This window comes from Dromiciops gliroides, chromosome 1, assembly GCF_019393635.1.
Source record: "Dromiciops gliroides isolate mDroGli1 chromosome 1, mDroGli1.pri, whole genome shotgun sequence".
Taxonomy (NCBI): domain Eukaryota; kingdom Metazoa; phylum Chordata; class Mammalia; order Microbiotheria; family Microbiotheriidae; genus Dromiciops; species Dromiciops gliroides.
The window spans coordinates 438,926,030-438,952,085 of NC_057861.1; the positions used below are offsets into that span (position 1 = coordinate 438,926,030).

A 26,056-nucleotide genomic window follows, 5' to 3' on the forward strand; every position below is an offset into this window, starting at 1 on the left:
TTCAGGAGTACCTGAGTTCAAATCCGGCCTCAGACACTTGACACTTACTAGCTGTGTGACCCTGGGCAAGTCACTTAACCCTCATTGCCCTACCAAAAACCAAACAAAAAAAAAACCAAACAAACAAAAAGACAACATGTATAAGGTGGTATAGTACAGGAAAAAACATTGACAGCAGTCAGAGGCCCTGCCATTGCCTCTTACCTGTGTGGACCATAGCTAACTCACCCTTCTTGGGATTTGTTTCCGAGGCATGAAGATAGATGCAGTGTTGTGTAAGAGGAATAGACAGCAAGTGGGCCAGTCACTAAGGGATAGTCTTGGGAAGTGTGCCAAAGCCAGACTGAAATGGTTTTCATGTCAAACAGATTATATTTGTCTTGGAGGCAATAAGAGCTACTAAAGCTTCCTTCATATTTGTAATTTGAAATAGTACTTTTTTTCCTTTTGTTGTTCTAATTTTAAAATTTTATTTTAAACTTAAATACAAAATACAGAACATGAGAAGATTCAATATAAAATAGTAAATTTCCATTTCAAGAAAACCTACATAATAAATGCTATGCATTGTTTTCAAAGCTGCTCAGCCTTCCTTCTAGGTATCTGCTGTGCACTTTTTACTTCATCTCTTTTCCCACTTCCTTCCGCCCCAACAAAGAAAGCTACAATTAAACATGGATATATAGATATAGATATGTACAGATATGTATACACATATACATGGAGATCTATAAACATACACATATACACACATATAAGACTATACTGTACTTAATTCCACTTGTCATTTGTTTCTCTGAAGGTGAATAGCATCCTCCTTCATAAGTCCAAGTCTTTTCATGTTTTTCTAAATCAACCAGCTCATCATTTCCTACACCACACCAATATTCCAACCCAATCATATCCAATCAGGCATTGTCTGTGAAAGTTTTTCCTCCAATTTTTTGAGTTCTTGCTATTCTTGGCTGCATAAATTTTATTTTTACAAAAAAAATTGAATTGAATTGAAATTATTCATTTTATGCTTCAACAATGCTCTCACCTTATAATATAGTTTAAGATTTGATACTGCTAGGGGCAGCTAGGTGGCGCAGTGGATAGAGCACCGGCCCTGGAATCAAGAGTACTTGAGTTCAGGTCCAGCCTCAGACACTTAACACTTACTAGCAGTGTGACCCTGGGTAAGTCACTTAACCCCAATTGCCTCCCCCAAAAAAAAGAAAAGAAAAAGATTTGATACTGCTCAATTTGTTACCTTTCCATTTTCCCCCCCAGGTTCCTTGAAGTTCCTGACCTTTTATTGTTCCGAATGAACTTTATTATTATTTTTTCTAACTTGGTAAGAAAATTTTTTAGTAACTTAATTAGGATGTCATTGAATAAATAGTTAAGTAAAATTGTCATTTTTTATTATATTGGCTTTACCTACCCATGGATAATAAATATTACTTCAGTTATTTAGATCTGACTTTATTTGTATAAAAAGGGTTTTATGTTTATGTCCTTATAGTTCCTGTGTCTGTTTTGGCAGGTATTTTATACTTCTATATTATTATCTTATTTATATTTTATTTATTTCATACTTTCTAGTTATTGTAAATGGTCTAAAACAATATTGAATAATATTGCTAACAGAGTGTAGTTTCCCTAATTTTCTCTTTTGATTAGATCTAGTTTAGCTTTAACTTTGTCTGAGATATGATTACTACCCCTGCTTTTTTACATAATATATTCTACTCCAGCCCTTTATCTTATCTTTGTGTGTCTCTCATTTTTATAGCATTTCCTGAAAGCAACATATTGTTGAAATCAAATGTTTAATCTGCTATGAGTTTCCATTTTATGGGTAAATTCATCCCATTTAACTTCTAAGCCTGAAATGTTTCCCCTCATCTCCCTCCTAGCTTCCTTGAAGTCCCAACTAAAATTCCAACTTCCACAAGAAGCCTTTACTCATTTCCCCTCAATTTTTGTGCCTTCCCTCTGTTGATTATTTGCAATTTATCCTAAATATGCCTTGTTTGTCCATAGTTGTTTACATGTTGTCTCCCACGTTAGTGAGTTATTTGAGAGCAAAGATTGTGTTTTGCCTTTCTTTGTATCTACAGTGTCTGGCATGTAATACACACTTAAAACTTGCTTATTGACTGACTGACTAACTGATCTCCTTGATGAACCTGGAGTAGACACTGACCAACACAACAATTTAAGCTCTTAATGCTCAGAAGATGTAAGCAAAGAGAGATGGTGATGTTCAACAGAACCTGGTGACTGATTGGATGAGACATAAGAAACACGAGAGTCACAGAATCACAATACCAGAAAGGATCTAAGCAGCCATCCAGCCTGACTCATTCCCATAAAAGAACCCTCACAACAACTTCCCTGATAAGTGGTTATCCAGCTTTTGCTGGAGGATGACCCTCAGCAATTTATTCCCAAGACAACCCATTCCATGGAGGGGTAGCTCCTTTTAGCATTTTTTTCCTTTTATCAAAGCCTACATTTTGGCTCCTTGACACTTCTACCCTTAGACTATGGTTAATGGAGCACCAAGGATTGGAACCAAAAGGGAAAACATTGCCAAAAACAAACTAAATTTCACCTACTTAAAAAAAAAAAAACCAAACTTCTACCCCAAGTTTTTCTGTAAAAAGAACAAGTTGAATTCCTCTGCCACAAACAGTGCTTTATAATAGCTAACAACCATCATCTCTCCCCTTAGTCTTTGGTTTCCCAACCAAACATCCCTGGATACTTGCTGATACTGGTACAGCATGGTGACCCCTCCTTCCTCTGGATATCCTCTGGCTCATCAATGTCCTTGGTAACAATGCATTTGTCCAGAAATGAGCCCAGTTCTCCAGGCATGGTCTTAGCAGAGCAGAGTATGGCAATGCTATCACCTCATGATTCCTGGAAAGCATACCTCTCAATGCATGCTGCCTACTGTCTTGCTGCCACATCATACTGCTGACTCCTGTTGAGCTTGCAGTCTATTAAAAACCCCTAGTCTCGGGACAGCTAGGTGGCGCAGTGGATAGAGCACCGGCCCTGGATTCAGGAGGACCTGAGTTCAAACCTGACCTCAGACACTTAACACTTACTAGCTGTGTGACCCTGGGCAAGTCACTTAACCCCAATTGCCTCACCAAGACAAAAAAAACCAACCCCCCCCCCCAAAAAAGCCCCTAGTCTAACTAAGCTTTCCCCAACTTACCAGAGCCCAATTTTCTAACAATGAGCTGTTTGGATCTTGATTATTTTTTCCCCCGTGGATTCTTCATCGCTTTTGTCATTTATAAATATGAAAATTATATTGTTTAATGTCTTTAATAGCTAATACTTATATAGTGCCTACTATGTGCTAGATACTAAGGCCTCACAACCCTGGGAGGTAGATGCATTATCCCATTGTGCAGATAAGGAAACTGAGGTCAAGAGAGATCAAGTGACTTGTCCAGGGTCCCACAGCTAAAGTCTCTGAGGCTGTACTTGAACTCACGCCTTTCTGACTATAAGCCTTGAGCTCTATGCCCTATGCCACCTAGTTGCCTATCCATGTTTCTGACAAAAATATTAAACACCACAAGGCCCAGAACAAATCCCTGGGTCAACCCATCAGAGACATACTTCTAAGCTGACAAGGAAACATTGGTAGGTTCCTGTGTCACCACAGGTGGATCATAGTAGGACAAGTCCAGTCCTTGCATATTCGTGAAAGGCCACATTTCTACTAGGGACACTAATCATAAGGTCACAAGTTTTGCATAATTTTATAGGGAAATATATTATAAACAGAACCTAGGTCTACAGTCATAAGGTAAGCACAGCTTTGGAAAGTATGATTCAAGTCATTTTTACAAAGCAGTGAAAATGCCAGACTTTGCAAATGATGCTGATGTTCTTATCTCACTGTCAGCTGGAGTCAACAGAACCTTGAAGGTGCATTCCAGCAACGGTGTTACCATTGTACTGAACTGTCCCATTTTCTCCCCATGGTCCCTCAAAGTGACCAAGAAGCAAGGAAATGATGACAGAAAATCTACCATTAGCTCATTAGAGTGATGAATATCAGCCTCAGAGAGGCAGGCCAATCATTATAGGTTCTTGGTAAAAGATTAGCACATTAAATTTCATTTTGCAATTGTGTTAGCTAATTTTCAACTTAATGTCCAAAGAGTCAGGCTCTTATGTAAATAAAAAGTCAGTGAGACAAACTACAAAGATACACCCATATCTTTTCATTATTAATGACATCACAGCTATACTTTACATCTTATACAGAATAAGATGAAAAACCTTAAATTAATAAATTAATTAATTTAATGAGTATAGAAGATCATAAAGTTTAGAGCTGCAAGGAACATCAGAGATAATTTAGTCTATTCCTCTAGTTTTATAGGTGAGCAAACTGAGGCCCAGAATGGGGAAGTGACTTGTCCAATGTCATACAGGCTAGTTAGCAACACAGCTAGAATTTGAACACAGGTCAATCTCATGGAAAATCTAATGTTTCCCCAACTAAAATCAAGGTCTTCTCTGTGACTCAAAAGAAAACAAAGGAAATTAATTTAAATAGAGTGAATACTGAAACAGAAATTATTTAACGCAAGTAAAAATTTATTAAAAATATTACAATTTCTGAACACAAAACATTTTCTTTTTTTAAAAAACCCCAAAACCCAATACCTTATTTTCAAATTGTTCTTCATGTTTTACTACAATCCATCTCAGAGCTACTTCTTAAGTCACCCTATAAGAGGTTGTAGTTTTCTTTTGTATGTAGAAATAACAAATGTAGGAAAGGATGATGTCACATACCAGAAGGAGCTGGATTCTTATGAATACAACCAGGGCAGCAATGCAGAGAATCATGAATAAACAAGTCACAGTCCACACAGAATACATTTTGGCACACAGTGCAAACATAAACCTGAAATAAAGAGTGGAAGAAGGGGCAGAGAGAAAAAAAAGGTTGAGATTAATTATCAAATGTTAAGTCTAAGACAATAATAGATATATTATGAAGAACTAGCTAGAATGGCATTAGTTATTTCACTCTTTCTATTTATTAATTCTCCCCCTACTTAATTCGTTCTGTAACGATTGGAATAACGCCACCTTCTGGAGACTTACTGTAGAAGAGTTCTGCCCATGAAGCAAAGGTCTTTGAGGACAAGACCAGGAGTCTTTTCTTTGGCGTCAGGAAGTGACGCGGACTAGTGGGAGGAGGAAGGAAGAGACTGGCGCTCACTCTCACTCTCTTTCCTTTGGACTCTGGCGGAGAGCAGAGCTAGAAATGTGCTCTCCCTTTAAGAGATAGGAATCTAGGCCTTTCTCTCTCTCTTTACCAAATTCTTATTCTCCTTAATAAACGCTTAAAACTCTTGCTAAAGCTTATAATTTATTGGCGACCACTCATTGGATATTTTAGACAGACTAGCTAGAATTTTAGCCCTTAACAATTCATTTTATAACAATGTTAAATTTTTTGAAACTGTAAACAAAAATTTTAATATACCACCTAGCTGCCCTAGTACATTTTCACTTGAACACTGGATACAATGGAAGTCTCTTCAATATATGTTGGGTTTAGCTAAACTTTCATCTCTTTTTTATTCTTTATTATAAGGGATGGCTCTTTGGGAGGGGGATAAAGTGGGAATTTAGGTGATGTAAAAACAAAAGATATCAATAAAGATTTTTTTTTAAAAAAATGAATGTTTTCATGTATAACATATTGAACTGCTTGCCTTCTGGGGGGGGAGGAAAGGAGGGGGGAAGAGAATTTGGAAAACAAAGTTTTAAAAATGGATGTTAATGCAATGGTACAGAAGAGTTCCAGGGAACTCATGATAGAAGAGGATCTCCAAATCCAAGAAAAAAAAAAAAAAGAACTGTGGAGTATAGATGTTGATTGAACCATACTATTTCTTTTGTTTTGGGTGCTGTTGTTTTTTTTTTCTATTTTGAGGTTTTGCATTACTGCTCTGATTTTTTCTCTTATAACAGGATTAATGCAGAAATAGGATTAATGTTATTATGGGTATATATATGTGTGTGTATATATGTATACACACACACACATCTATATGTATATGTATATAGATATACAGATATAACCTATATCAGATTACCTGCTGTCTAGAGGAGGGGGGAGGGAGGGAGAAAAATCTGAAATTGTAAAGCTTGTATAAACAAAAGTTGAGAACTATCTTTACATGTAACGGAAAAAATAAAATACCTTATATGTAAAAAAAAAAATGGATGCTAACAGCCTCAGACACTTAACACTTACTAGCTGTGTGACCCTGGGCAAGTCACTTAACCCCAATTGCCTCACAAAAAAAGAGAAAAAAAGGATGTTAAAATTGTTTTTACATGTAATTGGGAGAAAAATAAAAGGGGAAAAAAAGAAACTTAAGGGGTGTAACCAAAAAAAAAGTGTTTTGTTTCTAACTTCAGTGTTTATCATGTCCAGAACATGACATACAATGTCAGACTGAATTATTATGTGGATTGTTTTTGCTCAAATGTTTTTGTTACAAGAAGGATAATAATGTCCCAAAATGAGTGAGAGACAAATAAGAATAACAAATAATAAAGCATACAAAAATAAATTCATTGGTTTTTTTCTGTAGTTATGTTTGTTTTATCAATTGGCTTTGAAATTTTGTCAGAACCATGAAACGATTTTTCAAAATTTGATAATAGTATAAAAACTAAAAAGTCAAGACCACTAAAGTGAACCTAAATTAGTGATTATTGCTGTCATGTTTGTTTCTTAAATATCCAGATTCATACATATTTGTAAACATCAAAGTTTCAATTGTGAAAACATTTTCTGTTCCCCTCAAACTGAATATATATGTGCCACTCTCCATCTATGCCCAAGCCCATTTATGCAAAATGAAAATTAGTACAAAAAATGTTATAGCAAAAAAAACCCAAACCTAAGAATACAAATCGACATCATTTCACAATGACTTTGCCAAGACAGACTAACAAACCATAAATGCTTTCTACATTAATAGTAGTATTGATTCAATGAATGAATCTATATCATTAAGAAAACCAACTCTGGGGCAGCTGGGTTGCACAGTGGATAGAGCAACAGCCCTGGAGTCAGGAGGACCTAGGTTCAGGTCCAGCCACAGACACTTACTAGCTGTGTGACCTTGGGCAAGTCACTTAATCCTGATTGCCTAGCAAAAAAAAAAAAAAAGAAAGAAAGAAAAAAAACCAATTCTGCAGTCATGTGATTGATTTTTACCAATCTATGATGGCAGCGCATATCAGATAACCTTATCCACTGTACTTTGCTGACACAGAGCTAATGGTTATATTAGACATTTTTGGTTTTTTGGTTTTGTTTTGTTTTTTGCTTTATCCACTGTGCCACCTTGCTGCCCCTGGCGCCCTTAGGATTTTAAAAAATTTTTACATAGTCTGAATAACACTGTTTGGAAAATACTATTAATTAAACTCCTCTATCTATAATTTTAAATAATTTTATAACAGAGTTCTAATATGGAATATAGACTTAAATCTTACAAATTAAGTACAAAGGAAGTCTGTTATAGAAATTATTTAATAACATAATTAGAAAATATTGGCAATGTAAATTCAAAACAATTAAACATTTATGAGGCAACTTGTCAAATTTTAGTCCCCTTGTTAAACAGTAACTAAAGAATTCTATCATCGTAAGCAGCCAAATGCCATCCAAATATATAGCTCATTAAACTTTCAAAAGTAAAAAATCTTTTATCTTCATCCTCTTGCTGGTGCCACCTTAAACTGATATAAGAAATAGAAATCCCAAATATGAGCCTTCTCTTATAAGAATTATTGGGCATCATGTCAGGAGAAATAGAGAGTCTTCAAGTGAGTGTTTATCCTCAGAAGTCCATGTCCTAATTATGACACCACCTCTGCCAACCAATGAATTGTTTCCTCTGTGAAGTAATTTGATATCAGTCTAACCTTTAAGCACTTCTTTGTCCTTTAAAAGGTTTTATAATACTCTTCCTAAGAGAAGCATTAAAGACTTCTAAGTAATTAGAAACCAACTGAACTTACATGTTGATCTTTTAATTCCCCCAAGCATCCCTGACAAAATCTAGGAGGGAAAAAAAAAGATATTCTCAATTACTTTTTAAAAACATAATTACCTCTAATAAAGACATTTATACTAAATTCTATTAAGGTGAATTTCTGACCACTAGATATCATGCCAGAAAAATACAATAAATGATAAATTGAGATCCTTAATTTTTTTGTTAGTTTAAAGACTAAATGACATCATTAGCATCAGTCAATAAATAAAAATAAAGTTATTTATACTGTTCTTTATTAAGGTTTGAAAAATGCTTCATAAATATATCATTTTATCCTCACAACAAAGGTTAAGTGCTATTATTGTCCCCATTTTCCAGTTGAGGAAACTGAGACAGAAGTTAAGTATTTTGCCCAAGGTCATCCAGCTATTAATTGTCTGTAGTGAGATTTGAACCCTAGTCTTTGACTCCAGGTCCAACACTATCCACTGCACCACCCAGTAGTCCCTAATCAATTCACCCAGTAAACAAGCCATAAAAACTACTTGGTACTATCTATTATATGCTAGGTACTGTGCCAGGACCTAGAAGTACAAAGACAGAAGAGAAATAGTTTTTGTCCTTAAGAAGCCCTCATTCCAGGGCAGCTAGGTGGCGCACTGGATAGAGCACCGGCCCTGGATTCAGGAGAACCTAAGTTCAAATCTGACCTCAGACACTTGACACTTACTAGCTGTGTGACCCTAGGCAAGTCACTTAACCCCAACTGCCTCACCCCCGCCCCCCCAAAAGAAGCTCCTATTCTAAGAGGGGAATTGATATGAATATATATGTAAAAGATACACAAAGGAGATGCCAGGGAGCCATTGAAGGAAAGGAAGTAGTAAATAGGGGAGGGCATGGCCACATAGAGGAGATGGAATCTGAGGATTCTAAGAGATGAAGGAAGGAGTGTGTTCCAGGCATGGGCGACAGTCAGTACAAAGACAAAGACAAAGGAGATGGAGCAGGAGGGAAACAGAGGAATGGAGAAATGGCCAGTCTGGCTGGGCCACAGAGCACACTTAATGTGTAATTAAAGCTAAAAAGGTAGGTTGGGGCCGAGTTGTAAAGGCAAAGTCTTAAATGCCAAGCAGGGTGACATATTTTATTCTAGAGGCAAGAGGACATGACTGAAGTATATTAATGCATTCAATCCAAATCGTGTCCAGGATTACCAGTGTTACCACAGGTAGAGAAGCAGAGTAGTAGCTGCACAGGGATAGGAAGAAAGGCAGGTAATGCTGCAAATCACCCTAAAAAAGGCACCACCTCTTTGTCCAAGACACACCCCAAGGGCAGTACATAGAAAGTAGGGAGAGCCACCATTTCAGCCTGGATTTGGAAGGATGAAAACTTGACTCTTATTAAGCTGTGACTTTCCTGTACTAACCACAAATCATTCTTATTTAAACTTTTGCATTTTCCCAGAACCTAGCATAGGGGTTCTGTACACAGCAGGTGTTTAACAAATATTTAATTGTTTAACTGAAATCTTACCTATTCTTTAAATCAGAACCCTTACTAACTAGGACTTGGGCACTTCATGTTCAGTCTATAGACATTTGTTTTAAAATATTCTTGGGGCAGCTAGGTGGCGCATGGGGCAGCTAGGTGGTGCAGTGGATAGAGCACCAGCCCTGGAGTCAGGAGTACCTGAGTTCAAATCTGGCCTCAGACACTTAACACTTACTAGCTGTGTGACCTTGGGCAAGTCACTTAACCCCAATTGCCTCACTTAAAAAAGTTTTTTTTTTAAAATAAAATATTCTCAAATTCAGATTGACATTCCCCATAAGTAGTCAAAATCCTTGTTTTTAACCACAAAAGTCAAAATGTAGTGTGGAAAGACAGAATAGCCACATTAACATCATTCTGATATATGTTCTTGAAGACCAGCTTTGGCAATTCCTATATTCGAATTTTTGAACCTCATGTTGTATTACAGCAGTATTACAATAAGAATAGCATAAATTTATTTAGCATTTTACATACACAAAGCCCCGTCTCATTAAACCTCGTTAGATAATTAGTGCAACTGTTATTTTTATTTAGCAGAAGGAAGAGTGGAAACTTGAAGAAAGAAGGTGACTTGACTTGCCCACAGTAATACAAACACACAGAAACACACACATCTAACAGTGATAGAACTCAAACAAAGGTTTTCTGACTCCAAGACAAGTCCTCATTGAACCATACTACAGGATTACCAGGTCAGAACTGGGACATGGAAAGACGTCTGAGAACATTTGGTCCAATCCTCTCTTTTTACAGATGAAGAAAATGAAGTCCAAAGAGGTTCAATAGTATGGCCAAGGTAAACCAGGACTTGAACTCACATTCTTTTGATCCCAATCTGGCATTCTTTCCACTGGACTGCACTCTCTTCCCATAGAGTATCTTATTTTCCTTTCATGAGAATTTAGACTATGTTCACTTTCAGCGGACCAAAACAAAGGATCCTGCCAAGGCTAACATTGCTGTCTCGTAAAATTTAGGAATTAACGATCTGTCCAAATGTTTCTAGTTTAATATAACTTGTAACATATAGTTATAAATCAACTTTACCTTTCCCCATTATATTCTTCCAAGGAAACTTCTTGAAAAGCCTCCAAAGGAAATAGATGATGATAAGACCGTGCCAGATGGGGAGCAGATACCAATGTCAAACCTAATATTCAAAACAGATAACAAGTTTAATTGATTAAAAAAAAGGGACCATGACCAAAAACCAAACTGATAAACCTCATTTAAGATCTTCCTACCAGCTCCTGGGAACATCAATTTCATGTACCATTCTTTAAATTTCTGCGCATTAAACAAAATCATTCAACTGTACACAATGAATTTGCAATAGTCTAAAACTTGCTATTCTCTCTTTCTTTTGTGAATAAAAAAAAGTTGAAGGTGTTTTTTTTTAAACCTTTTTTAAAATTAAGGACTCGGGGCGGCTAGGTGGCGCAGTGGATAGAGCACCGGCCCTGGAGTCAGGATACCTGAGTTCAAATCCAGCCTCAGACACTTAATACTTACTAGCTGTGTGACCCTGGGCAAGTCACTTAACCCCAATTGCCTCACTAAAAAAACCCCAAAACCCCCCCCAAAAAAACAAAATTAAGGACTCCATGTGACCATCTTCCAGGGGCTGTCAGCAGAGAGGAAAGGGACTCTCATTTCAAAACCTAATTTACATTTGAGGGCCAAGGGAGGTAAGCCCATATGTCTTGGAGCCTAACTTTGCATATTTTTCTATAACTCCCTACTCAACGAACAAAAATATTACAGAAGCAAATCTTTAGGCAATCTTGGTTCTTCCCTGAGGTCATCTGCAGGGAAATGCTTGACTCCATGTACAATAACAGATGTCAGCAGGCAAGTAATTATTATACATGCAAGTCAGAGAGGAATCCTTTCTGCTAGGCAACAGTAAACTCAAGAGATATGGAAAGAACTGATCGGTTACATTTACTTAAACCAAAATCTGAAGGCAGCCTTAGAGTTTATCTAGTGCAATTCCTTCATTTTATATATGAGGGAACTAAGGCCCACAAAGTTTACTTGGCTTATCCAAGGTCATCCAATTAGTAAACAGAAGACCTATGATTAGAAGTGATCATTCATATCATCTAAATAAATAGAGTGAAATTATGAGTAATGTTAACTTACCACAGATTTTGCACTCCACTGGAAGTTCGGAGTACTTTGCCCGACACTGTGGACAGAAGTATCCTCCTAATGTAAGACCTGGTTCGGAAGTGCTATCCAAATGCCTTTAAGGAAGAAGTTTGAATGATCACTTTTTTGAGTATAAAGAAGAAAAATTTGAATAATCATTATTAAATAAACAGATGTGAACAACACATCAAAATCTTAAACCCTGTATCTGAATGATATACTGTTTTGTAAAAATAAAATTTTATTGATAGCTTGTTTTTTACATTACCTACATTCCCAATGCAGCTTTACCCTTACCTCTCCCAGAGAACTATAGTCAATAACAAAGGGGGGGAGGGGGAACGTTCAGCTAAACTAATCAACGTATAAAAACTCTGACATTTTATGTAGTGTTCCATCCTCACAGTTCCCTACCTTTGCAACCAATTGGGAAGAAATGACTTCTCATAGTTCTTTTTGGGGTTTAAACTTGGCCACCATAATTTCACTGAATTAAGTTTGTTTTTTTTTTTAAACCAAATCTTTTTTTTTTATTTTAAAAAGGGCAGGGGCAGCTAGATGGTGCAGTGGATAGAGCACCGGCCCTGGAGTCAGGAGTACCTGAGTTCAAATGTGGCCTCAGACACTTAACACTTGCTAGCTGTGTGACCCTGGGCAAGTCACTTAACCCCAATTGCCTCACTTAAAAAAAAAAAAAAAGGGCAGTGAGGGTTAAGAGACTTGCCCAGGGTCACACAGCTAGTAAGAGTCAAGTGTCTGAGGCCAGACTTGAACTCAGGTCCTCCTGACTCCAGGGGAGGTGCTTTATCCACACATTGAATTAAGTTTTGATTGTTTCTAGCTATTCTTGTTCTTTCCATTCACGTTGCTGTAATCATGGTGCATTTTTTCCCCTGGCTCTGCTTACTTCACTTTGCATTAGTTCATGTCTTCCCATGCTCTTCTGTAGGCATCACATTCATAATGTCTTGCAACACTATAATATTGCATTATGTTGAAGTAGTGTAATTTTTTGGCCATTGTCCAATTGATGGTGCTGTTTATTTTATTTAATAAGACATTAAAAAATGTTTCCATCCTTAATGTTCAACTACTCTGGGATTTACCCACATTAATTCCAACAGCAGTGAAGTTATTTAGTACCAAAATTAACAATTTGGCCAAGATACTATTTTAAATTAATCATTTCATTAAATTTCTTTCTCTTTTTTGTTTGTAATGTATTATAAAGGATTAAATAATGTACATTTCTGTCAATGACAAAATTTTAAAATCTTTACTTACGCCATGCTGAAAGAAGGTTTAGCATCCTGATCAGACAAAGAAGCAATGGTATGCTGAGGAAAACCTTCAAAGAAGAAAATTTATTAATTTCTTTCTCTGAATCAAGTGACAATTCTATGATTTAGTTCCTCAAATTTTTTCATATAGCAGTACAAAGACAATTTTCGCAAACTTAATTTCTCTTACCTCCTACATACCTTCTAGAGATGACCTCCTAGATATGCTATGATATGAGAAAAGGTTCTACAATTCCAATTTTTTTTTTTTAGTAAGGCAATTGGGGCTAAGTGACTTGCCCAGGGTCACACAGCTAGTAAGTGTTAAGTGTCTGAGGCTGGATTTGAACTCAGGTACTCCTGACTCCAGGGCTGGTGCTCTATCTACTGTGCCACCTAGCTGCCCCAACAATTCCAATTTCTAATAAAGTTGCAAATAAAAATTTAAGGCAAAAGTGGGGTGACATGTAATTCTGCACACAAATAGGAAAACTCTAGCTCCATTTGGTAGTGGGGGAGCGGGGCGGTGTCTATAACAAAGGAAGCCACAAATAGTTGCCCAAAGATGAAAATGAATGGAATGGAAAGGTGTTTATTAAGCACTTAGTGTCAAACACTATGCTAAGTTCTGAGAATACAAACAGAGTGAGACAAAATGAGACAGTTCTGCTCTCAAGGAGTTTACGCTCTAAATGGGGGAGACTAAACATAAAGGAGGATTTGATTCAGGCAGATAAAAAAGTCAAGGGGTACTTAGTTTCTGATCTAAGTAAGGAGCAGGGCAAATGGCAAGACTTAAGAAGAAAAGGCTCAACACATGGTGGTCTGCTGACCACAAAGAGGATAGTGAGTCCAACAGTCAAATGGAGATGGAAGCTGCTGGTGGGTGAGTCAGCATCCAGCTGGGAGTAGACAACTAGTGCCTAACAGGAACTATAGTAAGAATTATCTGTGATATGTAATTTCTTTTTTTAAAAAATAAAAGTATTTTATTATTTTCCACCTACATGTAGAAATAGTTTTCAATATTTGTTTATATAAGATTTCCAATTTCAAATTATTCTCCCTCCCTACCCTTCCTTCCCCCCCCTCCCCTAGACAGCAGGTAATCTGATATAGGTTATATATACATAAAAACATATTTCTGCATTAGTCATGTTGTAAGAGAAGAATCAGAGCAAAAAGGAAAACCCTCAAAACAGAAAACCAAGAGCACCAAAAACAAAAGAAATAGTATGGTCCAATCAGCATCCATATTCCACAGTTCCTTTTTTTTTTTCTGGATTTGGAGAGCCTTTTCCATCATGAGTGCTTTGGAACTTTCTTGTACCATTGGATTGGTGAGAAGAATCTAATCTATCACAGTTGATCAACATATAATGTTGATGATACTGTGTATAATGTTCTTCTGGTTCTGCTCATCTCACTCATCATCAGTTCATGCAAGTCCTTCCAGGTTTCTCTGAACTCCTCCTGCTCATCATTTCTTACAGCACAACAGTATTTCATTACATTCATATACCACAACTTGTTCAGCCATTCCCCAATTGATGGGCAACCCCACAATATCCAATTCCTTGCCCCCACAAAAAGAGAAGCTATAAATATTTTTGTAAATGTGGGTCCTTTTCCCTTTTTTTATGATCTCTTTGGGGAAAAGATCCAACAGTGGCATTGCTGGGTTAAAGGGTATGCACAGCTTTATAGCCCTTTGGGCATAACTCCAAATTCCTCTCCAGAATGGTTGGATCAGTTGTGATATGTAATTTCTAAGACTATAAGGGATTTAATCCACATGTGCCAAGACACCAAAACCATACTATTATTAAATGACTTTACTGATAACTGAAATAATTCAAGCAAAAAAGTGTTTTACCTTTCTTTGAATTATCTAGTTTGTCTAATGAAATGATCAGGAATTCACAGAATGAATGTACAAGTTCACTTTGCTTTAGCTGAGTGGATATAAGTGGTGATGAATCAAAAGTGATTATTACTTATTTAAAAGTTATTATTTAGGGGCAGCTAGATGGCACGGTGGATAAAGCACCAGCCTTCGATTCAGGAAGACCTGAGTTCAAATCCGGCCTCAGACACTTGACATTTACTAGCTGTGTGACCCTGGGCAAGTCACTTAACCCCAATTGCCTCACCAAAAAAAAAAACCCCAAAATTATTATTTAAAAGGTATTTTCTCAGAAATTAGAAAATTCTGTCATGATTCCCCTATTACATTTCACTACTTTCATTTAAAGGCAAACTTCTATAAGGTAAATGTTAAATGTCATGCATGTGAGTGAAATTTTCCCTACCCCTTAGATATAGGCTGGAATCAGTCTTTCCTCTTTTTACAGGATAGATTGTAAATGCTCTCATAAAGAATAGACTGTAACTGCTTTGTCTTCTCATACATTAAGCATTCTCCTTTAAACCTTTAAAGGTCTGTGGTTAGGATGGACCAATCAGGGTAAACGGCAGAACTCCCAAAATAGCCACTCTAGATTTGCTCTGGACCAATCAGTACTGGTAGAATAAGAAGTAAAGCAAAACCTTGATAACAACCCTCAAAGATGACCAAGAGGCAGAATTGTGTAATAGGTAGGCCCAAGATGGCCGCTTCTAAATCTTTTGATGGGTTTTCTATCGCCACAATGTGAAGTCATGAGCTACGTAGCTTAGCAATGATGATAATATAGATAATGTTGGTGGGGGCAATTGGAGGAATTTTTTTTTTTGGTGAGGCAATTGGGGTTAAGTGACTTGCCCAGGATCACAAAGCTAGTAAGTGTTAAGTGTCTGAGGCCAGATCCGAACTCAGGTCCTCCTGACTCCAGGGCTGGTGCTCTATCCACTGCGCCACCTACCTGCCCCAATGGGAGGAATTTTGTCTAAAAGTAGTAGAGTATAAATACTCTTAAGCCCTATATGGGTATAAAACCCAGGTTCTGGCTCTGCTCAGAGTCTTTGGGTCCTAGACCTGAGACCAGCTTTATTGTGAGAAAGGTACCCTCTCTCAATAAACCTATCTTTCTACAGCTTGGAGACTTTGCTATTTCATTTCTTCATCAGACTTTTTTTGTGACATGTATAATACAGCAAATTAAGATTTTAGTTATAATTATAAATCAATATGCTATTTTCATGCTTAACATTTTTAAAATAAAGGAAACCTAAAATATCAAAGCTCTTAATAGAATATGTTAGCAAATAAGACTGAAAATCAAGAAATATAAATATAAAAATTAATTATCCAAGGAATATCACTTTGTACAAGTGAAGAACTAAATGACTAATTTGGCCAGGAATACTTTAGGAAAGGCATGTTAAAACTGATCATTCTATGAATGTGCTCCCTTTACATTATAATTCTATCTCATCAATCTAGTGGAATATGACTGTGAAGTCAGAAATAATACAAATGAAGAATTCAGGCAAATGAGAAAACATAACTAATACAGAGCAAAGTGACCAAAACCAGAAAAATATACACAACTACAATAATGTATACGGAAAGAATTAAGTACATGAAACTGAAAGTCATATTTATAATGACTAAACTTGGCTCTGGGAGAATTGAGAAAATGTACTTGCTTCCTTTCAATGCAATTATGAGTATGGCATACTGCAAATACTGTCAGACTTAACTGATATTTTCCTTAGTTTTGCTGAACTGCTTTTTTGTCATTTTTACAGGGATGGTTTGCCAAGTAGGAGAGAAGAACAAATTTGAAAATGAAGGTGATATAAAAGCAAAAGACATCAATAAAACGAGGATAATTTCTTTAAAAGTTAAAACATTTGTTATAATTAAAGTTAAACTGATATTTTTTAAATTACACATTTTAAATAGTATTAAAGGAATTCTGGGAAGATGGAACTGGGAATCAGTATTACTATTTTGGAAAGCAATTTGGAATTATGCAAATATAGTGAATAAAACACAAATTTTGAAAACTATCTGATAGAAATGGTGTGTCTGCCTCAGTTGGCAGGGCTTTTCCTCCTTTTCCACCATTCCTTCCTTTTTACTGCTGAGTTAACAGCTAACCCATAGGGCATGTTCCTCTCAGATGAGAACAAACTACATAATTCAAGCCCTAAAAGCTTATTCCCACTCCCCAAAATTTCCCTTCCTTTTCCCTGCTGAGTCAACAGAGGTTTTCTAAAGTTAGATAAAAAAGAATCATAAATTTTCAGGGTCTGGTCATACCAGGAGTGGGGACAGCCACTGTGGAGCCACATCTCGGGGGGAAAGGGAGGGGTGGTCTAAATGTTTAGAAGTGTCAGTGAAGAGGGCAGCTAGGTGGCCCAGTGGATTCAGGAGGACTTGAGTTCAAATTCAGCTTCAGATACTTGACACTTACTAGCTGTGTAACCCTGGTCAAGTCACTTAACCCTCATTGCCCCACCAAAAAAAAAAAAAAAAGAAAAGAGAAAAAAAAGAAGTGTCAGTGAAGAATGTGAACCCAGATAAGGGAGGGACCTTGCATTAGATCTAGAATAAAAGAAGGGGACTTCACTGGAACATACAGCAGTACCCAGAAGGGGTATTTCACGTCCTTGCAAGGTTGAGAATAAATGGCCTTCCTGCTTTGCACCAGACTGGGGGTCATGTCTCAGTTTATCTGTTTCTTACACTATCTCTACATGTAACTGGAAAATAATAAAAATATTTATATGGGGGAAAAAACGTCAATACCCTTAGATCTAGAGATTCCATTGTACGGTTTTGTTGTTTTTTTTGCAGGGCAATGAAGGTTAAGTGACTTGCTAAGGGTCACACCGCTAGTGTCAAGTGAGGCCACATTTGAACTCAGGTCCTCCTCAATCCAGGGTCACTGCTTTAACCACTGTGCCACCTAGCTGCTCCCCACTGTACAGTTTTGAACTAGAAATTCCACTAATAGGGATGGATATATACCAAGGAGGTACAAAGCCCTCGAATACATCAAAATATTTATTGTACCACTTTTTACAGTAGCCAAGAATTGGAAACAAAGTAGATATCCACTGGCTGGGGAATGGTTATCCAAACTGTGGTTAATTAATGTAATGGAGTATTACTGTGTAATAAAAGATGATAAATATGATGAATAAAGAGAAGCATGGAGATACTTACATGAACTGAGAGAGAACAGTCAAGAAAATGATCTGTACAATTACTACAACAATGTAAATGAGAAGAATCGCCACCATAAAACAATCTAAAATGAATGCTGCAAAATTACAAAGAAAAAGCATGGCCTCAAAGAAGTGACATGAGAAGACAACTGCAACTCACTCCTTTACAGAAGAGGGAGGTCTACAGATTTTGAACATGGAATATGTATTCTGAATTGTCTCATGCATTTATTGGTTTTGATATTTTTCTCTTCTCCCTTTTTTCTTTTAAAAATAAACTTTGGGGCAGCTAGGTGGCGCAGTGGAAAGAGCACTGGCCCTGGATTCAGGAGGACCTGAGTTCAAATCCGGCCTCAGACACTTGACACATACTAGCTGTGTGACCCTGGGCAAGTCACTTAACCCCAACTGCCTCACCAAAAACCAAAAAAAAAAAAATAAATAATAATGATAATCTTTGTTATATGGGATAGCTCTGTGGGAAAGGGAAGGGATACCAAGAAATTTTGGCAATGTAAAAACAAAAGACGGCAATCAAAATTTATTTTTAAAAATAAAAACAAATTAAGAAGAAAACTTACCCATACGGATAAGAGAGCATTCAGAATTTGAACTAGCAGGTGGGGGACTAACATGGTGTGTTAGGAGTTCTTTATAATGACTTTCATCTAAAATAACATGGTATGTTCCTAAAAATTGGGAGGAAAAAAAATTCAGTTTTTAACCATATGATCAAAACATAATTTTTACAAAATTTCATTCACTATTTTAGCTACAAAAACATAACACAAAATTTGAAATTAAAAAGCTTTGAGGTAAATTACCATTAGAAAGGCTTTACTTAAATAACTTCCCCAGATACACATCAAGTAGCTATAATGTAGCTGTAATTATAATTTTATTTATTTATTTTGGTGAGGCAATTGGAATTAAGTGACTTGCCCAGGGTCACACAGCTAGTAAGTGTTAAGTGTCTGAGGCCGTATTTGAACTCAGGTCCTCCTGAATCCAGGGCCGGTGCTTATCCACTGCGCCACCTAGCTGCCCTTGTAATTATAACTTTAAAAGAATCTTTTTTCAAGGATTTAACATAGAAAAATTTCCTTTTATATATGTATTTTAGTCTCTCTGAAAAATGCTAATTAATTATAAAAGTTCCTTGGTTTTACAAATGGATGATACTGGGGTGGCTAGGTGGCGCAATGGATAAAGCACTGGCCTTGGATTCAGGAGTACTTGAGTTCAAATCCAAGTCACTTAACCCCCATTGCCCCGCAAAACAAAACAAAACAAAAAACCAAACAATCAAACAAAAAAACCCCAAATGAATGATACCTCCCTAAGCAAACAATAACAAAAGAAAGATGGCTGCCAGTATTTTGGGGTATAAAATATATAGTGTTATCTTAAGCTAAATAGCCAGAAAGTATTAAATGACTTAAATAATGCAATTCAAGAACTTATACTTCTTAAATGGAAGAAGATATTGAGTATTCTATATACTTACCACCAGTTTCACGGGCAAGTACAGTGCAAACTCGAACTTCTGCAGACAAGCCGATAACAGACACTCTAATTTTAGCTGCCTTTAAACTCTTCATAAGAAACAAGAAAGTGGGAGTGGTAGAGAAATTCAATGATCACTTAACAGGCATGTTCAATATACAGAGTGCATAAAGACACTACACTTATCTTCCAAGTTGTAATGTTGTTCTACTTTTAAAGTAAATGAGCATCACCTTGATTAGATCATAGATGTTAGATGGATCACAGGTGGTGAGACTGCTAAAGATGATCAGGACTTCTCTACTTGTGTGCCCTGGCATATGTCTAAAGACAAGACAAAACACACTATGCTTAGGATTAGGAAATTACATTTACAAATTCTGCATCCAGTTAAAAGAATATATAGGGGGCAGCTAGGTGGCGCAGTGGATAAAGCACTGGCCTTGAATTCAGGAGTACTTGAGTTCAAATCCAGCCTCAGACACTTGACACTTACTAGCTGTGTGACCCTGGGCAAGTCACTTAACCCTCATTGCCCTCCAGAAAAAAAAAAGAATATATAAAGTTAAAAATTATATGAACATTAAGGAATATGGCATTCATTATACAGTTATATCTTAAGAGACACTGAAGGGGTTTCAACTGTTTTACCCCAACAACAAATGGTTCCAAATTAATGTGTGTTTCTAAGTAGTTTTCTTTCTAACACTATGAATTCAGCTGTCATCTTATATAGTCAATGGGCCTATATAGCTATTAGATTATTCAAATATGCCATTTCTAATCTGCTATACACAAAGAAATGAAATAATCACACTTATTTAAAAAGTTTGTAAAATATGAAGAATGTTCCAAGCAATACATAATAACATTTATAAGTATTTGTTTCCAAAGCAATTTCCTCACAACAACCTACTGAGGTACTATGATGTTATTATCCTCAACTTTACAGATGAGAAAAAGGAGGCTCTGATTGGTCATGCAGCTAGTAAATCAAATGCTTGAAGCAAGATTTAAATCCAGGTCTTTATAACTTAATCCAGTACTCTATATGCTATACTATGGTGCCTCTGTAGTATGGCTAGATGATTCACATAAGTAAATCCAACTCAATTAATTTAAGAGTAACAATGATAATAACAGATATTTCTATAGCACTTTAAGATTGAACAAGTGATTTTAAGAAATTATTTGATAGTTACAACAACCTGACACAGTATGTATTTTAGGTATTACCATACCAAACTTATAAAAAAACTCGAGCCCAGAGAACTTGAGTGAGCTGACGATGGCTACACGGATGGCAGGGACGGCCAATTCTCAAATTCAGGTTCTGTTCTTTCCGTTATTACCAAAACCTTAACAGATCCTTCTCACTTGTCTGCTGTCTGCAGGGCACAATGCTGGGCACTGGGTACAGGAGAGGAGCTTTAGGAGATGGGCTTTGTGAAGCCCGTTTTGGCCACCCAGGGATAGTTCTTACTTCATGACAAATTGAAGATTGGACTGTTATGGACAGGTGAGTTTGCCTGATAAGGTAGGTACATGTGAATTCAAGGTAAGGACACTAGGGGAAAAGTCCTGTCCTATATTAAATGAAAGTGAAATCAAATCATCAATTCTTACACTAATCAACCAATTGTTTTTAAGTATCTATTGCTCTGCATTAATTCTGAAATAGTTAAAATGGTTAGCAATTGTCTATACATCTCTAAAAATTTGTAGTGAACAAAGTACGTGCCTCCTGAAACCTAAAGTGAGGGAAATAAAAATATTTTCTAATATCACTTCCAAATAGCACAACATACTCTTGTGGTTCCCTTAGCAATTAATAATATTGTTACAACTATGATTTTAGAGACCCAGACTAGCACTTTAACCCCTTTAATAACCTGCCTAATAATTTAAATTAAATAATAAAACATGTAAAACACTGACTTTAGCATCTGCATGGCCAGGCTTAAGGAATTGTAGAGAGATGGCTCTCCATGGCAGGTCATATCTACCGCTTTCTTGAGAGAGGCTATATGCTTCCTTGCATTTCCTAAAGTTTAAATGAAATAATATATATATATGTTCATTAGTTACACAATGAAATCCTAATAAGATCCTCCCCTATGCCCCGGGCAAATATCTGTGTTGGTACATATGTTGCTAAAATAGTGAATTCTTGAAATTAACATGATTTTCAGAAATGATTAACAAAACCCCATTTTTTGTTTTAGTCTAAAACTAGTTCAGTACTGAGACTCTATTTGAGTAGATGATCCCAGTGTATATTTATGCAAGGTGTTAACAAATATTTAACACTTTTATGCTGCTGAGATGAGGCCTAAATTGATGCTGAAGAGTTGTAATAAATAGTTCCTTGAGAAGGTACAAAGGATTCTTAAGATGAAGGAAGTCTCATTTGGCTAATTTAATTCAGTGTATAATATGGTTCCTTGGTATTCAAGTATTATAAAAAACAACTTAGCTAACTTATTATGATTTGTCTATCTCCCACAGTACCTAGAATAGTGCTTTGTATTAAAGTTATCCAATAAATATTTTTGTATGAATTAATTTCTGTCACTTCATCATTTCTAGCTTTTGCAACACTTCACTCCTCAGAAAAATGTAAATGAAAGGTGTTAACATAACAGAGTTCTTAGAATCACACCAGAAGCAAATTTAGAAATCATCTAGATCTGGGGTTCTTAACTTTTTTTTGTATCATGGACCTTTTTGGCGGTTTGGTGAAGCCTATGGACATCTCTGAATAATGTCTTTAAACATATAAAACAAAGTATACAGAATTACAAATGAAGTCAATTATACAGAAAGTTACCAAAATATAAAAAAGAAATTAATGGATGCCCAATTAAGAATCTTTGATTCTAGTCCTATGCACTAGTTTTATATATTAAGAAACAAAGTCAGGAATTAAGTGAAGGGGCTGGAGTTCGGGCTAGAACTCGAGTCTCCTTAATCACAAACCAACATACCCCACTAAAGTTATAATCCCAAACTGTTCCTACAGAAGCTTTGTCAGGAAATATATCATAGCTATGTCAGGGAAATTTACTACTCATGAGGATAAAGCATTTAATCCAAATAAAGTAGCTCATTACTGATAAATGTTGGTAACTACAATGAAAGGAGTCTGCACATAATGCATAATTTCATCCATTCAAACATTCAAGGTACCCAAGGTTCAGTAACAGGCAACCAGGTTTTGCCTAACCTGTGTACTACATAAATATTCAATTCAGTCAACTCTATTATTTAGAAATTCAACTGCCAATACAAAGATCATTTTCTGAAGAAAACATTCTTTTCTCCTTTTGACCAAGGAAAGAGAAGACTTGATTGTATTATTTAAATGTAATTTAATATAAACAGAAATCTTTACAAAATAACAACTAAATGTAATGCTTAGGATATTTTCCTGTGCTCTTTAAACTTAGAAGGTGGATGATTTAACATTAAATTGATTTCTGAGCAATTTTGTTGAATTTCTTTGCCTTTACTTAAAAAAAAAATCTTTGTCATACAAGAGAGAGTGTATATAAGGGGAAATTTAGGTAATGTAAAAACTAAAGATGTTGAAACAAAATTATAAAAAGAAAGAAACAAACAAAATTAATCAATTTAAAGGTTAGGTGGTTTCCCCGACTGGTCAACATCATTAACAGTAGTAGCTCAGAAGCTCTTTCAGATATGTAGGATTTTAGAGAACCTGAAGAAATACAATTAAAGTCCTTATACTAATCTAGTGACTGATGAGAAGAATTCAATCTAAGAGCAGTTCTCTTAAATATTTTCTTATAAAGTTGTTCCAGCGGATACATTAAGCAAATGACATAGCAAAGAACATAGCAAATGAGAAACCCCCAAGAGGGGGTAAATAAAGAACCAAAGAACTTTAGGGCTGGAATAAATCCTACAGCTCACATAATTTAACCTCATTTTCCAGATGAGTACAGTGAAGCCTAGGGAAATAGAGTTCTTGTCTCGGGTCAAAGCACAAAGAAGGGCCATTATTTGAATCTCAACCTCTTGCCTCTTAGACCAATGCTCTTTCTACAGTATCATGCAAGAGAACGATGTTTTATGGGTACAGTTCTTGATGTTTCAAAGCCCACCACCTAATCTAAACAGCAGTGATTAACACAAATGTATAACAAGTAGGACATACCTGAGAGTTCTGTCAGCTTTTCAGCTCTCTTACTCTTAGTTACGATTATCCCAATCTCAAAAATAAATCAAAACTTTCTATTATTCTTACATGTTAAAATTTTTTATTTTCATTAAGAACTCAAATAAAACAATCAATTAATTACCAAAAAACCACAATTGATAGTGGGCATTTGCTTACAACATTTTAAAAAAAATGATTTGTCAAAATTAATTGTTTTAAGATTCCACTCTATTTACTCCTTATTCCTAACATGCATTTTTTTTTCCTGGATTGCTCGACTTGGAGTAAAAACTTGGGACATTTACTAATCCAGGAAAATAGGACCTAATTCATAACTGATTTAACTCCATCAGATTCTTTAAAAAAAAAAAAAGAAAGAAAAGAACACTAAAAACAACTGATAAATATGGAACTGAGTTCATTTTGTCAATTACATTTGGCTACATTAACAGCAATCTAGTTTTACTTTCCATCACAGAGGTACATACCTGACTAATAGGATTCTGATCAAAATATTCCTCTACAAAGTATTCTAATAACTGTAAAAACAAAAAACCAAAATTTAAGTATTAAATAAATACAAATATTTCTCATCAAAAGACCTTATATAGAACTTGATAAATGTTTATACTTTCTCTTCTAGTGTTCTGAATTACATATTCCTACATGTTCTTCACTTTTTCAATTCTTTATTCCATTTACTACCATATAATCACATACACTAATATGATTTCTAAGATTCCTAATAGATTTGAAATACTGAAATATTGAGAACTAAATGTAAAAAATCATAACTACTAGCTACAATGTAAAATCTTTTTGCCTTTAATTTTTTTTTTTTTTTGCTGGACAAAGTGACTTGCCCAGGGTCACACAGCTAGTAAGTGTCTGATGCTGGATTTGAACTCAGGTACTCCTGAATCCAGGGCCAGTGCTTTATCCACTGAGCCACCTAGCTGCCCCCTGCCTTTAAAATTTTTTAAAATCAAGACTAAATGCTGAAAAATCATAATAAAGAAGCCTGACCCAAAAGAGACAGGAGAAAAACACTTTTCCCAGTTTCTCTGAAGTAGTTGGGGCCTAAGGATATGGAAAACTGCATATGATGTCATACTCACTTGAAAAATTCAGGTAGTTTTATAGAATTTTGCCCCCCTTCCTTCTTTTAAAATTCTTTATTATAAAGGAATGAGGGGAGTAGGACATTAGGAAATGTTAGCGATATATATAAACAAAAAATGTCAAAACTTTATTAATGTGTCCCTCCTCAAAGAGCTGCCATTTGAAACAAAGAAGAGATAAAAAAAGAAGAAAATTAACCAACATATCAGTTGAATCTGACAATACATGAAATGTTCCACACCCAGAGTTCCCCACCTCTGGATCCTGCATAATGTTATAAATTCAGAGCAACATCTAAATCAAAGTAACTCACATTCTGATGTATGGATAGGAATTAATTTTATTGTAGGAAGAAAACCCAACTACTCAAATCATAAAGCTAGCTGAAGTGAAACAAATGTGCAAACAAAGCTCTTCTTAATTACTGGAAATATTTGAACTCATTTGTCATTGTTTTCAGTAACAAAAAGTTTTATCATTTCTCCTCACAATAATGAAAGACTCAGGGGCAGCTAGATGGCGCAGTGGATAAAGCACCGGCCCTGGATTCAGGAGGACCTGAGTTCAAATCCAGAATCAGACACTTAACACTTACCAGCTGTGTGACCCTGGACAAGTCACTTAACCCCAATTGCCTCACCCCCCAAAAAAAAAAAGAAAGGAAAGAAAGAAAAAAATAATAATGAAAGGCTCTACCATTCTGTGATTCTCTGTGGTCTATTATTAATTGCTAAAGATTAAATGTTATGGAACCCAATGATTTAAAAAAAAATTAGATTATGTACATAATGGCAAAATTTGACCCAAGACATGTTTCTGTTTGATTATTTGAAATAGAAATGCATTATATTTTACCCACGAACTTTTTAACAAACAGTATACACAATAATATCATTTGTAGATGGGCAGAGTGGTGAGGAAAAGAACACTAAACATGCTTACGTGTGTGACCATAAGCAAGCCACCTCAATGATTCAGGCCTTAGTCTCCTCATCTCTAAAATGATGGTGATGATGCTTACACTCTCTCCCTTCCTGGATTATTGTGAGGAAAGCATTTTGTAAACC

At 35.9% G+C, this 26,056-nt stretch overlaps 1 protein-coding gene across 2 annotated transcripts in view; it reads right to left on the reverse strand.

The window, feature by feature from the left end:
* Nucleotides 1-4,615: 4,615 nt before the first annotated feature.
* Nucleotides 4,616-26,056, reverse strand: part of GTF2H2 (general transcription factor IIH subunit 2) — a 32,183-nt gene continuing 10,742 nt past the window's right edge. Inside the window, exons 6-16 of one of the 2 annotated variants that reach the window (XM_043979747.1) lie at nucleotides 24,356-24,406; nucleotides 23,865-23,919; nucleotides 21,623-21,728; nucleotides 19,918-20,008; nucleotides 19,686-19,773; nucleotides 18,760-18,867; nucleotides 13,062-13,125; nucleotides 11,769-11,872; nucleotides 10,671-10,773; nucleotides 8,086-8,125; nucleotides 4,616-4,936 (exon numbers count right to left, since the gene is read on the reverse strand). In XM_043979747.1, coding sequence (XP_043835682.1) covers nucleotides 4,817-4,936; nucleotides 8,086-8,125; nucleotides 10,671-10,773; nucleotides 11,769-11,872; nucleotides 13,062-13,125; nucleotides 18,760-18,867; nucleotides 19,686-19,773; nucleotides 19,918-20,008; nucleotides 21,623-21,728; nucleotides 23,865-23,919; nucleotides 24,356-24,406 — 930 coding nt within the window. In that variant the 3' untranslated portion in view covers nucleotides 4,616-4,816. The remainder of the gene's footprint in view (nucleotides 4,937-8,085; nucleotides 8,126-10,670; nucleotides 10,774-11,768; nucleotides 11,873-13,061; nucleotides 13,126-18,759; nucleotides 18,868-19,685; nucleotides 19,774-19,917; nucleotides 20,009-21,622; nucleotides 21,729-23,864; nucleotides 23,920-24,355; nucleotides 24,407-26,056) is intronic. The other variant, XM_043979748.1, reaches the window with a different exon arrangement.